At 32.0% G+C, this 16321-nt stretch overlaps 2 protein-coding genes across 2 annotated transcripts; one reads left to right on the forward strand and one right to left on the reverse strand.

The window, feature by feature from the left end:
- Positions 1-4356: 4356 nt before the first annotated feature.
- Positions 4357-4971, forward strand: LOC133318015 (ethylene-responsive transcription factor 1-like). The gene has a single exon (XM_061519947.1). It carries the CDS (start codon positions 4357-4359, stop codon positions 4969-4971), a length of 615 nt encoding a protein of 204 aa, XP_061375931.1.
- A 7298-nt stretch (positions 4972-12269) lies between these two features.
- Positions 12270-14390, reverse strand: LOC133317983 (pentatricopeptide repeat-containing protein At4g19890). The gene has a single exon (XM_061519905.1). It carries the CDS (start codon positions 14388-14390, stop codon positions 12270-12272), a length of 2121 nt encoding a protein of 706 aa, XP_061375889.1.
- Positions 14391-16321: the final 1931 nt, after the last annotated feature.

Here is a 16321-nt window from a genome sequence, read left to right on the forward strand (position 1 = left end):
TTCTCTAGTTAATTTATAAAATTTATCTCTACATAATATAGTATATGCCTTATAATTGAAGAGTAAAAAATGAGAAGAAAATAAATAATCGCAAAGTAATGGGTTGAACATTTTCTACACATAATCAACAAACTGCTACTACAAATAATAATAATGAAAGAATATTAAAATTGTAAGTTTCTTCTAATTATTGAGTTCCAATAATTTAGGTTAACAAGCCAAAAACATATTTCTTCAATTAAAGTCTAAGTATCACGCGCGAACAATAGTTGGAAAACAGAAGTTGAATCATCTCTTGGTATATTCACTCTTGTATCTTGATAAGAATGGATTTTATTTATGCTTATATGAAATATTGAAATCCCAAAATAATATAACAACATAAGAAGTAAACAAAATAATATCAAGACATAATTAACTAAGATTTTACATAGGCCAGACAGTTCAAAATCATCAACTAAAATTTAACCAGAAAACTTATCAAAGCCACTACTATATATATATATATATATATATATATATATATATATATATATATATATATATATTAATTCAAAATAAATATAAAAAATGGTCATAGATCTCCATTAATAGAACCTCACTTAAAAGTTATAGAACTAAAATTCTAAAAATGTTACTTAGTTTAGTACGGACCTAATCACCTAAAATAGAGTGGAGAAACAATGTTATTTATCACACGATAAGCAAACAATGAAGAATATAAAAGCAGGACACAAAATTGCCAAAAAAAAAAAAAAAGCAGGACACGATAATATGACCTATTATAATTTATTTAACATTTCTCACTATTAATTTATAGTCTTAATGTTTTTACCGTGAATATAGATACGTTATCTACATTCACTATTAAAACAATATCATTTTGGGCTCAATATAAATAAATTATCTACATTGACTGAATAAAAAATGAATTCTTTATTTATTGCTTAAGTTACAATAAATAAAAAGAAATAATTTTGATCTCATCTTAAATAAAAAATTAACTAATCTCTTAAAAAAAAAGGCTTAGCAGATCACCCTTCAAATCTTTCTTTAATCTCTTAACGCGTCTCATATTGTCTTTTTCTATTTCTTTCTCCGTTTCACTTACTCTCTTTCTCTATCTCTCTCCATCTCACTCTCTAAAACTTTTCAAAACAAAATTGTTTAGTTGGCTTTTCTGTCAATTTCTTATTTTATTTGGTAAAATATGATTTTATCATGACTCCAATTATATGTTAAAACAAAGGCAATTCTAACAAAAGCAATTGACTAATACACTTCCTGTGTATCTCTATATAATTCATTTCTTAGTGCAGCTATCTACTTAATCATTAATGGGCCCATCAGGTTTTCTCCTTTTGGATTGTGCAAGTGAGGTGGCATATGATGTTTTCTAACTTAAAAGAAGTAAGAAATTAATCATAAATGTGTGAAAATAAGTCATAAATGCAAGTTATATTGATTATTCCTTCTCAATCATTCTCTCACTCAATTTATGTGTTTTAATAGCAGGAAACACCAAAAAAAGAAGTGAATGAGAGAAGTGCAGTTTTTCAGCGGGCGCACTTTGCGCGGGACTTGGCGCAAAGTGCGCCATTTGATCTATTTCGTCCTTGTATCTTGGCGCAAAATGCGCAGGAGGTGGCGCAATGTGCGCGGGCTTGGCGCACTTTGCGCGGGACCTGGCGCAAAGTGCGCCATTTGACAGCTTCCACTCTGTTTTCCCATGCAAATTGCGCCAGAGTTGGTGCAAAGTGCGTAGGCGATACTTTTAATTTTAATTTGACGCGAATTACTCAAAAAGGAAGCCCAATTAGAGGCCAATTGAAAGGAGATTTTCCTAAAACCTAATAAAAGGATCAGAAACAGAGGAATGAGACACTTTTTGACAAGACGGAGAAGAAAGACAACAAAGAGAGAGAATTCTTGGGAGCTTCTTGGAGTTTCAGAGAATCGAACAATTAAGACGGAAGATCTTCATCTTCTTTCTCTTCTTTAGGTTCTGAGTTTTATTCTCTTTTGTATTGATTTTGTCAGACATGAATATGTCTAGCTAGTTTTATTATTGTGGTAAGGGTTACAAACCCTTGATGTGAACCCCTTGTAGTTTGGTTGAAGTTTATGTTTATTTATTTAAATTGAAATTATCTTGCCTTGTTCTTCATTATATAATTCTTTTGGAACTGATCAATCTATTAGGATTGCGAGGGTTAGAGTTTTAAATAGGGATATTAGAATTCTAATTCCTGACAAAGGGTAAGATAACTGTTCATGTATGCACTAGGGATAGGCTACATGAACTGCAAACGTTAAAGATTCATTGATTCTAAAGGTTAACTTGAAAAGTGATTTATAAGGGATTAGGATTCTAATAGAGTTAATAAAGTTAAAGTCACTAAGGGATTATGGCTTAACTAATCAATTAAAAGATGATGAATCGTTTGATCAATTGAATAAGTAAACGTAAATGTAATCCAAGTTGCAGGGTGGGGATCATAAAGGTGTTTGTTTCTCTTTACCGCAATATTTTCTCATCCTTTACTCTTTTATTCTTCAGTTTCTAAAAGAACCTTTGAATTATTCACATTTTCTTGAATTGTTATCATTTATTTCACAAACCATACTTGTCCTTAAATCATCTTTATTAATCCAACAAGAGAAGAATAGTTATAATAAATTCGGTTCCTCAATCCTCGTGGAGACGATACTCTACTCATCATTTTATTACTTGGAACGATTGGTACACTTGTCGATTATTCACAACAAGTTTTTGGCGCCGTTGCCGGGGATTGAATACTCCAAGTTTATTGATAACTTTTGATTTTCTTGATTGGATTTTCTCATTTTGGATTGCGCAAGCAACACATACAAACAACAACTTGTTGATTTCAATATGTTGAATTAAGCCCAAACGAAATAATTTTGCTGTGTGAGAGAGAGAGGTATATGATTCTTCTGAGAGTCATTAGATAAAAAAAGATCAATAGTGTCACATGCTTACAAATTAGAGTCGTTAATCTTTTTTATCTAATGATTTTCAGATGAAGTGTCAAATTTTAAATTTAACACTGGTGTCAAAGCAATGGCGGACCTATATATGTGTAAATGTGTACAAGTGCACACACAGATTTTTTGAGAAAAGAAAAAGAATAAAATATATTTTGGGTCATCAACAAAAAAATACGGGATCCAATTTAATCTCTTAAAAAATAATAATCTCGTGATCCCTCTCAATTCCAAAATAGACCCATGTTAGTCCTTTTGAGGGACTAATATGGGTCTTTTTGAATTTCAGAGGGACCACGATTTTGATTATCTGGGTCTATTTTTGAATTATGAGGAACCACGAGTCGACTTTTCTTTTCTAAGGGATTAATTGGGGCTTGTAATTTTTGTTGAGGACCCAAAATGTTCTATTGTAACAATTCAGTAGACTCTTAATTACTTTTTTTTTATGTTAAGTTAAAGTTTTCTTTTCTTTTATGTTTATATTCTTTTGTATTTTAATATATTTAATTTTTTTTTTCCTTCTTTTATTCTAAGTCTGTAGACATAAATAAAATTTTCTAGGTCTACTATTGTGTCAAAGGATCCTACCTCATATATATATATATATATATATATATATATATATATATATATATATATATATATATATATTTATATAACAGCTAATCTAATTCTAAATATTTATAAATAATATTAAATATTGGGGCAGGATCTTATTATAGCATATAAGAATAATAAATTCTATACTTAATCTTAATAATTGATTTATATACCTCTAATTATTGTAATTTATTTGAAATTAATAATTAATTAATAAGAATAACACAATCAATTACAATTGTTTGATAAACAAAAATCAACAGTTAAAATTGATTATAAAATTTATTATTCTTACACCAATTTAAATTGATCATGTGATCTTGTCCCTTAAATATTTTCTATATTATGTTATTTTTATCAATAATCATTTTAATAATATATCACATATCTCCAAAGAAACCAAGAAATCAAAATAATAACTTTTTTTTGGAGATTACAAGGAATTGAAAACAACACCTGAAGAAATTAAAAAAATTCACAAACATGGCTCGCTATTAGTTTTTTAAACAAATCACACGTGACAAAATTGGTGCCGCTCCAAAACCCATCGAACTTTCAAAGAACCAACATTGAAAAGAATATTTAAGGGAATAACACCACGTTGTTCCATAATCATTTTTTAAATAATACAAATTCTACAAACATAAATACTAGTTGCTATAAATACAGTATTGTAGCATAGTGCTTTCACAGACAGCAAAAAAAAAAGAGAAAAACCATTGTCACCTATTCACCTCCAAAAACATGGCTTCCACCACCATGGATTCAGAGTTCGCATATTTGGAACATATTCAACAATACCTACTTGACAATGATTCTACCATTCTTCCAAGCCCTAATGTGCTCTGCTTCGAGCGTCCCACAGCTGCAGCGGCGGCGCGTGAGGTGAACGCGCCTCCGACATGGAAGCATTTCAGGGGCGTGAGGCGCAGGCCGTGGGGGAAGTTCGCGGCGGAGATAAGAGACCCGAAGAAGAACGGCGCTAGGGTTTGGCTTGGTACTTATGTGACTGAGGAGGAAGCAGCTTTGGCTTATGACAAAGCTGCCTTCAAAATGCGTGGCCCAAAAGCCAAGCTGAATTTTCCTCACCTCATTGGCTCGGATGTGCAGCCGGAGCCGCCGGTGGCGGCTGCGGCGGCGGCGGCATGTAAGCGGAGCTTGCCGGAACCTTCTTCTTCATCTGAGGATAGTTTTGAGTCACAAGGGTCAAAGAGAAGGAAGAGCTTAGCTGATCTACTTAATAAGTTAGCCAAGAATAGAAGCCAAGCCAATGTTGTTAAAATGAGTTCAGAGGGAAATGTTGTTGAGCAATGGTTGAATGATGACTTTAATGATTGTAGTCTCATTTGGTGCTCGTAGTGTACTTGTACTTTTTGTTTGTGCAATTCCTAAGTTTTTTGGTTTTTGCTGTCAATCGTAGTTCCTGATTTTTGCATACCACTATGAAATTCAAGTGGTGATGTTTGTCAACAATTATGAAATAGCTAGCTAAGCATCAATAAAACAATGGCAGTGTTGTTAATATTTCCAATAGAACACTTCTTGGGGTCATATGTTTGTTGAAAAATTGGATTATTAAATAATGTAAGATTTCAGGTATGGAACTCCACGGAGCAAAATTTTTCCTATTAAGTTTCCTTCTTTTGGTATAAATTAATTGGTATTCGATTATTAATGACCGATCAATCCAGATTCGAGTTGGATAGTTTCACCGAAGCAACAATATTTTCTTTGCCAAATTTTCAACACAACTGTGTAATCAATTCAAGATCACTAATGTTCTGTCCTAAGGATAGAGATGCTTAGTCCAATAGACTGGTATATTGATCTTGGATCTAGTGTCCTCTTTAAGGTATCTATGGAAGAGATATCTTTGAGTCAAGCAGATCACTGTGAACAGAATACTACTAACAGCGTTAGCCAATGTGGTGTGTATTTATAGAGGTTACCTGTGATTAGTGTGGATGGACCTTTAGTACCTCTGATAAGGTTCAGGCCTGCTAGCTATGCTGTCGTATTAGGATTAGTATCCTTGATGGATATCTATCCATGATTATATTAGATTTACATCTTAGATAGCTTCTTATTGGACTTGTCATTCTACGAGCCCTTCATACAGGTCCATAACTGTTGAGAAATATAGTCTCACATTGGTTGTATGGGCAACTAATGTGAGGTTTATAAGGCCTTGAGCACTCCCACCCTTTGAGCTAGCTTTTGAGGTGGTGACCTCAAGGTTCTTAACATGGTATCAGAGCGTTCGAAATCTCATCGCCTCCCACTTTCTTTGTAGTGAAATTTCCACATGTAGGTGGGCTTGTATGTTGTCCACCCTTCAAGCTCAGTATACTCTCGTATGAGGGGGCGTGTTGAGAAATATAGTCCCACATTGGTTGTATGAGCAACTAATATGAGGTTTATAAGGCCTTGGGCACTCCCAGCCTTAGAGCTAGCTTTTGGGTGATGACCTCAAGGTTCTTAACATGGTATTAGAGCGTTCGAAATCTCATCGTCTCCCATTTTCTTTGTAGTGGAATTTCCACATGTAGGTGAGCTTGTATGTTATCCTCCCTTCAAGCCCAGTGGGCTCTCGTGTGAAGGGGCGTGTTGAGAAATATAGTTCCACATTGGTCGTATGGACAACTAATGTGAGGTTTATAAGGTCTTGGACACTCCCACCCTTTGAGCTAGTTTTTGGAGTGGTGACCTCAAAGTTCTTAACAATAACAACTAACTAAGCTGAAATAACTCTATGCTGATTAATCCACGTGCTTGGTGGGTTTTCTTATCAAGTTTTTAACACCGCATACATGTTCAGAATTATAACTCATTAAGTGGGAAAACTTACACAAACGGTGGTAAAGTTGTTTTACTTTTGGTTAGTTCAAACTTGGTTCAAGATCATATCCATTTTAAAATTTTAATCCAAAATATAAAAATTAACAGTCACTGTTAAATAGGCAAAATCAAGAGATAAACTAAACAAAGAGTACGCCTACAGAAATTTCAAGGGTTTGCTTAGTAGTAAAAACAAGAATTATAGTATATGGTTAAACACTGTTATGAATTTGAATCTTGACTTTGTAAATTTCTTAGCCTAGGCCCGCAAGAAAATTTTCAAGAGAATTAGTGTTCACTAATCTAACTTCGTAATATTATGTTAAAACTCTATTATCCAAAGTTATTAGCAAGTAGAGATCTAACTTATTCCGAAATTCATGATACAATTGCTATGATTTTTTTTTTTTTTTTTTTTTATGGGAGTTGAACAAATTGCTTTGAGTTTTGTACATTTGGAATTCATTTTATTTTATAACCTCGAATTTTTAAATTTATATTATACATTTGCATGTGTAACCATTATGCTATACCAGGGAATTCTGTTTCCAAAGCCTGAGATGCTTGATGCTTATCCAACCTCTATATATATATATATATATATATATATATGAGAATACGTGTAGATTAGTCACCTAATAATTAATATGCATAAATAAACTCTGCATAATTTGAATTGATTCCCTTTCAGAGAAGTATAAAAAGAAAAGTGCAAATGCACGTGTGCGCTGTTGGTAAGTATATAATGTCATGACCTACCCCCAATAAAATATTCATTCATCTGCTATGTTCCAATAGTTTGTGAGAGCTTTTAGCACATAGAATCTGCACATTAAGATTTGATTCCATTTGTTACTGAGGAAATTAGTGCAACACGACAATTATTGTCTCAGGTTCTCGTCAGCAAATAAAATAAAATAAAGAAAAAGAAAAAGAAAAAAAGAGAGTTACTGTTGATTTAATACTTCTCAATTTCGCTACAGTAAAAACAAATAAATGAAGGGGGGATAAAAATCCAAACAGATATCCAATAGGTGTTATTCTGTTGGAAATTTAGTTAGATTTTAGGGTTTGACCTATTTAAACAATAATGAGTTTGAATTCTGAGAATTGTAATTCCAAAAAAGTATGGAGAAATTAATACAAACCTAAAATTAAAATAGTGGGGTCATTAAAATTTTGGATATCGATTCATATTTTTTTTAAAAAAATCCAAACAGATCACTGTTTTTATCATTGGATTTTCACTTCACAATCCTTTTATGTATATTGAGGAGATTGCTCTACCAAAGTGATTCAAATTATAAAAAATAAATAATAGGATAAAGACATGATGATATCTATATAAAATTAATAAATTTTATATTCAATTTTAATCGTTCATTTAATTTATTTATTAAAAGAGTTTTCTGAAAGCCTCGTATAAAGCAAATGTCATATTTCGAAGAGGATATTGAGATCTACATATCAAAAACTATTGTTTTTAGAGCTATCAGGTTTCTCCACATTTTAAATGAACTGTGTCAATTTTATTGCGTTGCATACTCTTTTTTTTTTTTTGAATACTGTGGTGCATATTCTTACAAACCATAATTATACTTAATATGTTATTTGACACATTTTTAATTTCATATGTTTTTATAAATTAATGGACAATGGTGTATAATGTTAAACTTTAACATTTTATGTACAAATTACAAAATTCACATTTATAAATATTAAATATAGGATTCATTTTTTCTTAAAGTTATTTTAGACAACTTTGTCTAATGTTCACTGAAACGACATCGTTTTGAGAAAAAAAATCATAGTATATTTGTAAATTTAATTTATTTCAAGATTATAATAATTTTTATCATTTTATTTTTTTATTTTTTACTCCAAAATAATGTCATTTCTATGAATATCACAAAAAATTATTTAAAATAATATTAGATACTTTTTCCTATTAAATATTCACAGATATGCATAATTACATATTTCTTTGCAAGATTAAAAATAATATCCTAATAAGGATAGGGATAAGAAGAACGGAGAGTCAGTGAGTATCTACGCGCTTCCTCTCTGCCGCGTTGATTCTTTTGTTTGATTTGCTGAAATCAGATATAATATATCTTCCCAAAAGAGAAAGAAAGATATAATATTATCAAAGGTACCCTTGCCTAGCTGGCCGTGTTTTTATGTATCAAACAATTTTTATATTAATACTCACGGGTTTAGGGGGAGTTGATGATGGGAGGCCATTATAAATGAGTTAAGTTAGATAAATTACATTAAATGAATTTGATATTATCTTATAACTCAAAATTTTAAGATATTAGATTTATATATTTTTTTATTTATATAGATTTCACTTGACTCAATATCAATCAATATGAGATTCTATCACACTTAAATATTCTAACAACTCATTTAATTATATTTTATTACATCAGTTAATTGAATTTTAATTTAATAAAAAGGTATATCTTCAACCAATATTTAAGTAGAAATTATAATTATCTTGATATGATAGTCTTAAAGTTTTGATTGAGTACTGATTAATCTCTGTTACAATTTCTTTTGAATTTGAACGAAAAAAACTTTAATATTATTATTTGCTACAAATAATATTTCAGCTTGAGAGAGGTACTACTAACCAGAGGTAACATATAAATTCCGAAATCATATCACACAAGGCTATCCTTTTAGTATGTATCCTTTTAATTTTTTTTATTCTATGTACTCTCGGTAGTATATAGTTATAACATAAAAAATTAATTTTTTTTTCACTTTTTGTGCTGATGTGACTGAAGAGAGAAAAAAAACTTTTCATATTATAACTATGGGTTCATTTTTTCTGCAATTACTGCAGATAAGTTATCTGCAGTAAACTTAATACGATGTCATTTTAGAGCGAAAATCATGATATTTTTGTAATTTTAATTTATTTCAGGATTATTATAGTCTTTAATTAAAATTATAATTCTTTAATATTTCAATCCCAAAGCGACGTCGTTTTGGGAGTAAATACAAATAACTTATCTGCATTAATTGCAAAAATATTTTTTTGTATAACTATATACTAACGGGAGCACATAGAATAAAAAAAATTAAAAGAACATAAATAAATTACGCACAAATAATTTTCCCATCGCACAAACAAAAAGGTTACGGGCCTTTTCTAAAACTCAACTCAATATTCAAATTAAAAGATCGGCCCTAAATTTGATTTACATTAATGTTTGTTCAACACATGTCAAACATGAAATTAAGTGAAAATGTTCAGTGCAGTGAAGATTACTGAATCTACTTATCAGCAATCATTTCGTGCGTTATATAATTTCATTCATTAAGTATAACCTTATACAATATATATATATACACTAAATATCAGTAGGTTCCTTCATAAGATATCCTAGCAATCGAAATGAAAATTGTTTCAAACATTACGAATTAATTCACTGTCTATTTTTAAGCCTAAAATATTATATTCAAACACATTTAAAAGAATTACAATCATTTCAAATAATAGTTATTCTGATTTTTTTTTATAAAAAAGGTTTTTTTTTTTTTGTAAATAAAAAGGTTTTTTTTTTGGTAGTTAAAGAGGGCTAATAAAGAAAAAAGGTTTAGGAGAAGAGAACTAGAAAGCTACTTAATTCAAAATTAGGCCGTTTGCTACAAGCATTATCAAAAAGGGTTATGTTTATCTCATTTTACATGAGATAAACATCTCTCCTACACACACAAAAAAGGGGTTGGGTCCCACCATTTTTTTTCTCTCTCTCCTCTTACATGTGGGTCCCACTTATACTTTTATCTCTACAACATGAGATAATTCTTTTCCTACAACATAAGAAAAATATATCCCTATCAAAAAAGCTTATAGTAATACTTGGATCTTGCAAAAATCAAACCTAAGCGCTACTAGTAAAATTGAAACAGTTTCAAACATTATGCATTAGCTGTCAATTTTTATATTACAAAATTTAGGATTAAAATTTTAGGGCCAAAATTCTCTTTTTTTCCAAAAATATTTAGAACTAATAATTTTTTTTTTTTCAAATGATATATATTAAACGAGAAAAAGATTAAGTGAAAAGAAACTACTCAATTTGAAGCCTAGAACAAGCTACAATCCTTACAGAAGGCATAAATTAGTATTTACATAAAACCTATAGGCATTTGGTAGCCGGTATTTTTCAGGATTTCCGGAAAACTGAATTTTTCTAAATTTTTAAATCGTAAACTGAATGTTTTTATCATATTTTTGAAAATCGAGATTCCCGGATAAAAAAAAATTTCTCCTCTACCAAACGCCCCTTAAGAGAATACTGTCATAAAAAATCGAACTTAAGCCTTACAAGCAAAGTTCTTCCATCCTTGCCGGTTGAACCAATTATAGAAGGCAAATCCCGGTGCACAAGACTTTTGTGAAAATGGGATGAAAGTCGATTATATGCCATCTTTACCCTCACATTTCTATCCCGTGACCTTTCAGTCATAAACAGCAACTTTATTAACGCTACAAAACTCATCCTCGAGTTGAACCAACTATACTAACAAACAACACTTACTCTTTCCATTCGACTTTAGGGGGCTGTTTGGAAGTCCAGAATTGTTATTGTGAGGAGTTTCAGCAACATCATCATTTATAAGGCAGCCTAGTGCTGCATAATCAGCGCTATGGGCAGAGTTCAGAGAAGGGTCTATAGTAGACATCTTTACTTTGCATTTGCATAAGAGACTGATTACACGAACAGCATCATCCTTTATATTGGCAAAATAGAGAGCAGCTTCCTTTACACATTGTCATGCAGTACACCTGTCAGCAGTAGAACGTATGTTGCTTTTGAGACCATTTGAGATTGGTGCAGCAACAGCATGCTACTGAGTTCTGATGATAACAAATTACCATTTATTGAACAAAAAGACCAAGAGAACAATGATGGCAATGATAGCTCTCTCCATTTCTTTGTAATTCTTGTGGTAGCAGATGCTTATATTTTAGCATTTGTGTATATTGCTGTGGACTAAAAAAATTCTTTGGCGTTGAACCAATATCTGTAGAGAATAACAACTAGGTTACACATACTAACATTGTGTTGAATTGTTTCCGCATATGCAAATCTGCAGAGGGTGGGTGACACTAGGTCATTTAAACAAGCCAAAAGAGAATTCCATTTCTCCATTATTCAATTGGGAAATGCCATTTCCTATATACGAAATGGATTCATAGGGAGAAAATTTGGGAGGACTATCCACATTGTCAAGGTTAACTGTCGAATGTCAAGACTTCTCCATTATATATAAATTTGAACTTCATCAAGAGAATAATATAATAACCTTTCCATTCCAACTTTATTTCAACCAGAGACAACCTTGCTTAGATGCGTCTGAGAGGTAGACAAGCTCATCAAAGGGAACCTTACAAAAAGTGAAATATCATGGACAAACTTAATCCTTGCTATTGTATTTCCTGTCCAGTTATGCAAAAACAATATAAATAAGAAAGGGAAGAAAAAACTAAATGAGAAACTATAAAGGAATGATAAATCAACTAAAAATAAAATTTTGAAATGAACTTCACAAGCTAAAGATTTCAAATATTCCAGAATTTCAATGGGGAGAGGCAAATGTAAGGTTACCAGAGGAGTTACAGAATTGGAAGGCCTTCATGAATCCAGATGTTGATCACATTATCATGATGAAGATTCCACAAATCTCACATCATCTCCAGCAAGTGCAATTATGACCCAAAATACTTCATCAACTACAAAATCTGACTATTTACAGACCCAGATGCAGCAGCCTTTCAAAGAACATCGTAAATTTTGCTATTTAGTGACTTTGATTGCTAAACGATTTTCCTTGTGTATCCTTGCAGTCAAATCAGAAACAAGAGCATACTTATTGCTTTCATAGCATGCAGTCATAAATGCTGCTAATGTTACACGATTTACATGAAGGTCCATGTCTAGTAACTTATGGAAGAACAGTGCTGCCATACCCACTTTCCTCTCACTACATAGCTTCCTGATCAGGGTATTAGCTGTCCTGATCCAGAGTTTTTTTTCCAGCCTTTCAAGAATAACCATAGCAGAGATACAGTCATCTATCTTGCAATACTCATAAGCCAAAGTTACCCGAGTAACTTCACATGGAGTAATTCCCTTTTCTATCATGGTGTCATAGAACCTACGAGCCTCACCCAGCTTTGACTGTTTACAAAGCCCACTTATAAGAGCACCATAAGTAATAGAATCTGGAGCACAACCATGGTCACCCATCCTATTGAAAAACTTCAGCGCCAACTTCAAATTTCCTTCTCGGCAGTAACCACATATCATAGATGTATAAGTTTTGTTTGTAGGGATAAGTCCAAATTTCACAGCTTCCTCAAAAAACATCTCACTCTCCTTCATTCTTTTTTCCCTACAAAAGACTGCAATCAATGTGGTGTATGAATGAATGTCAGGTTGAATACCACTCTTGACCATCTTATTGAATAACACCAATGCTAGCTTAATATCTGCCTGTTTGCAATGTTCAGATATGAGAATAGTATAGGTGACTTTATCAGCTTTCAACCCATTATGAAAGCCATTCTTAAGCATTTTGTAAGCCTCTTGTACCCTTCCCTTTTTACAAAGGCCATCAACAATGGCATTATATGTACACACATTTGGACTGAAACCTTCGTTATTCATTAGATTCATCAAACCATATGCTCTTTCAAAATTTCCTGCTTTGCAGTGCCCATCAATGAGGGTTGTGTATGTGTTGGTGTTCGGGACTAATCCCTGTTCTTTCATTCGGCTGAGTAGCATTTCTGCCCGGTTTAGTTTGTCATCTCTGCAATAACCACTTATCATGGAAGTATATGTAAGGACATTTGGCTTGTGATTCTCACTTCGAACAAGCTTAAGAAACAGTCTGAACGCTTTCTCAGTCCATCCTTTCTTGCAGAGACCATCAATCAATGCTGTATGTGTATACACATTAGGTTTCCAACCTTTACCAACCATCTCCTCTAACATTTCAAATGCTTGCTTGATGCTGCCCTTTTTGCAAAAACCTTCAATCATGGATGTGAAATTAATCAGATTAGGCTTCAAACCCATATCACTAAACTTACGGAAATACCATAATGCTCTGGTTGCAAAGCCCTTTTCAAATAATCTACTGATTATTAATGTAAATGATGCATTATCAACCACAAATCCCCTCTCAAGCATGGAACTCAACCACCTATCGGCCTCCAAAACATTACCCATCTTACAATATGCAACAACCATCACCCTATAGCTAACAGAATCTGGGCGAACGCCTCTCGCACACATTTCCTCAAACAGGTACTCTGCATACTCAACCAAACCCATGTCACTTGTAATCTTGATGACCCAATTCAATGTCCGAGTATTTGGTACTAAACCCTGGTTATGCATTTCAATAACCATTTCAACAGCCTCTTTCAACCTCCCAATCTCAGCAAAATTCTTCACCATACACTGCATCACCTCACGAGCTTTCTCTAAATTCCCATTCCCAATAAGAGATGTTGCACACACTATATAAAGCCGCATAAAGTGTCGAAATTTGGAATACCCAATGGCCCAATTGAAGAAACTCAAGGCCACGATTGAACCAGCATCATCTGCAAGTGAAGCAACAATGGTAATAGCCTGTTCATGGGTCAAGGAATCAGCATCAATGCCAAGATGGAGCCTTGGAGGTGACACTCTCATGTGGGCATGCTGATAGTAAGATTCACACACTAATGAGCAAACCCTTTTGACCATTGACTGGGATGAAGGCACATGAGAAGAAGAAGAAGATGATGATGATGTGGGTAGTGTTGAAGAAGAGCAAAAGCACAGTGCTTTTCTGCTAAGAATGAACACTGAGGTGAATCTGTGTGGAAAGCCATGAGTTCTGAGAATCAGAAAGGACACCATGAAAAGGGTGTTAATGGAATCAAATGGATAAAAGAACAATGGGTTGTTGCGTTATTCGTGAATTTCGTTAGTAGGATATAGGAGTTCTATGTTGTCTAGGAGCTACATCAGTTTTTTCATGATATTGATTGGTTTTATTCAATGATGGATTTTGTACTTTAGCAGTCGCGTTCTAATCTGTGATTTTGAAATCCATTTGTCTGATGTTGTCGTGTTCAATGTGGTTAAAAACGATATTTTACACACACAAAAATTGGGGATAAAAAATTATAAAATGTAAAATTATAACGTACTTTTTTTTTTATATAGAAACATAACAGCACTTAAAATATTGGTAAACAAATTTACAAAAATATAAAAGCATAATAATAAATTGAGATTTTAACTATCATAATCATATTACATTACTTTGTTTAATTTAAAAACTCAAAATTGTGATTCTTTTTGTTTAATTTATTTTTATTTTATTTTTTTATCTTAATTTTTCTTCTATTTTTTGTCTTCGGTATTTTTTTTCATTTGGACTAATTTTAAATTTTTTTAATTTTAGTCTTTTCTGTCACTGTTGTGATTTTTAGTATATTTAATCTTATTTTTTCTTCTATTTTTTTATTTAGACACATTTAATATATTTTTTCTATTTTTTCTTTTAGTCTTTTATTCAATATTCTAAATTTTCATAACATTTGGTCTTATTTTTTTTATCACTTTATTTTCTTCTTCTAAGAAAAGTAAAGTAAGTATACTTAATTAAGTTATTAACTAGTGTTATAGGAATGTTGATGAAAAAAATCACAGGGATAAAATAATTAAAAAATAAAAAATACAAAGGTGTAAGTGATTCAAAGCAATAACTTAGAGAATTTTTGAACTTTTCCCAAAATATAATTTAACAGGAGATTATGGAATATTACCTCGCATTCAGAATCTCAACATGTGTTTATAAAAAAAAAAAATCTCAACATGTAGGTCCTTCGCATTAGCATCTTTCAAGAAAACCAGAGAAGGGATACGAGGAACCATTTCAAAATGTGAATCAATTCCATGTATCTTGAAATAACGAAAACTTTGTTCTTTAGGGAGCGTTTGATACCGGAGAAATTTTTTGAAATCTTGTAATCATAATTACTATGAATATGATAAGAAAGTGAATTATCCGAGAATGTTATAAAAAAGTTGTTTGATATGCAAAAATATTACTGAGATTTTTTGATTAAATTTACTGAGTTTTTGTTTGGTTGATCGTGAAATATTAGTGAGAATGTGAGGTTATTTTACAAAAATAACCCCACCTTCACTTTATTTTTTGAAAAAGTGATAATGAATTTCTTCCTTTCACAGATAAACACGTGATGGTCTGAGCTTCAATTTTGGTCATCATCGTAATATCTTTGAGAATAACAAAAAAAAAAATGCAGACACCAGAGACCCACTCTTCCCCCTTCCCCCCTTTCTTTCTTAGTTGCAACTCTCTTTCCTTGTTCCTTTTCTTTCTGGGGTGATTTGTGCATTTTTTGGTGGCTGGATTCAATTTCTTTTATGCCCTCTCTTTTGCATCCATCTATGAATAATGTTGTTGCCTTATATTCACTACCTCTCCTGCGTGCAGATGGGTTTTGTAGAGAAGAAATGAAGACAACCAAATGGGTCATGTAGAGAAGAAACGACGACAAGGAAATGAAGAAGAAGGGCACATTTGTCCAAAAAATTTGGTGTCCAAATCCCTTAATCCGGTAAACCAAAAATACCACCCCTTTGGTGGTATTTTAACAAATGAAAATCCCTCACAATTTGTACATAACTTGAAATCTAGGATAAATTGGATTGCCGGGTAAATATTGAAAAAACTCTTACCAAACATGATATAATATAAATCCCACTTTCACTTTCCTATCATTCCAAAAAAGTTACTCCTACCAAACAGATTAGAG

This window comes from Gastrolobium bilobum, unplaced genomic scaffold, assembly GCF_033153095.1.
Source record: "Gastrolobium bilobum isolate Gb01-03AN ecotype WA unplaced genomic scaffold, APGP_CSIRO_Gbil_v1 utg26319, whole genome shotgun sequence".
NCBI lineage: Eukaryota > Viridiplantae > Streptophyta > Magnoliopsida > Fabales > Fabaceae > Gastrolobium > Gastrolobium bilobum.

What these genes read in the sequence shown, in the direction of transcription:
- LOC133317983 (XM_061519905.1), bottom strand. Translation starts at nt 14,390, where the DNA reads ATGGTGTCCTTTCTGATTCTCAGAACTCATGGCTTTCCACACAGATTC.
- LOC133318015 (XM_061519947.1), top strand. Translation starts at nt 4,357, where the DNA reads ATGGCTTCCACCACCATGGATTCAGAGTTCGCATATTTGGAACATATT.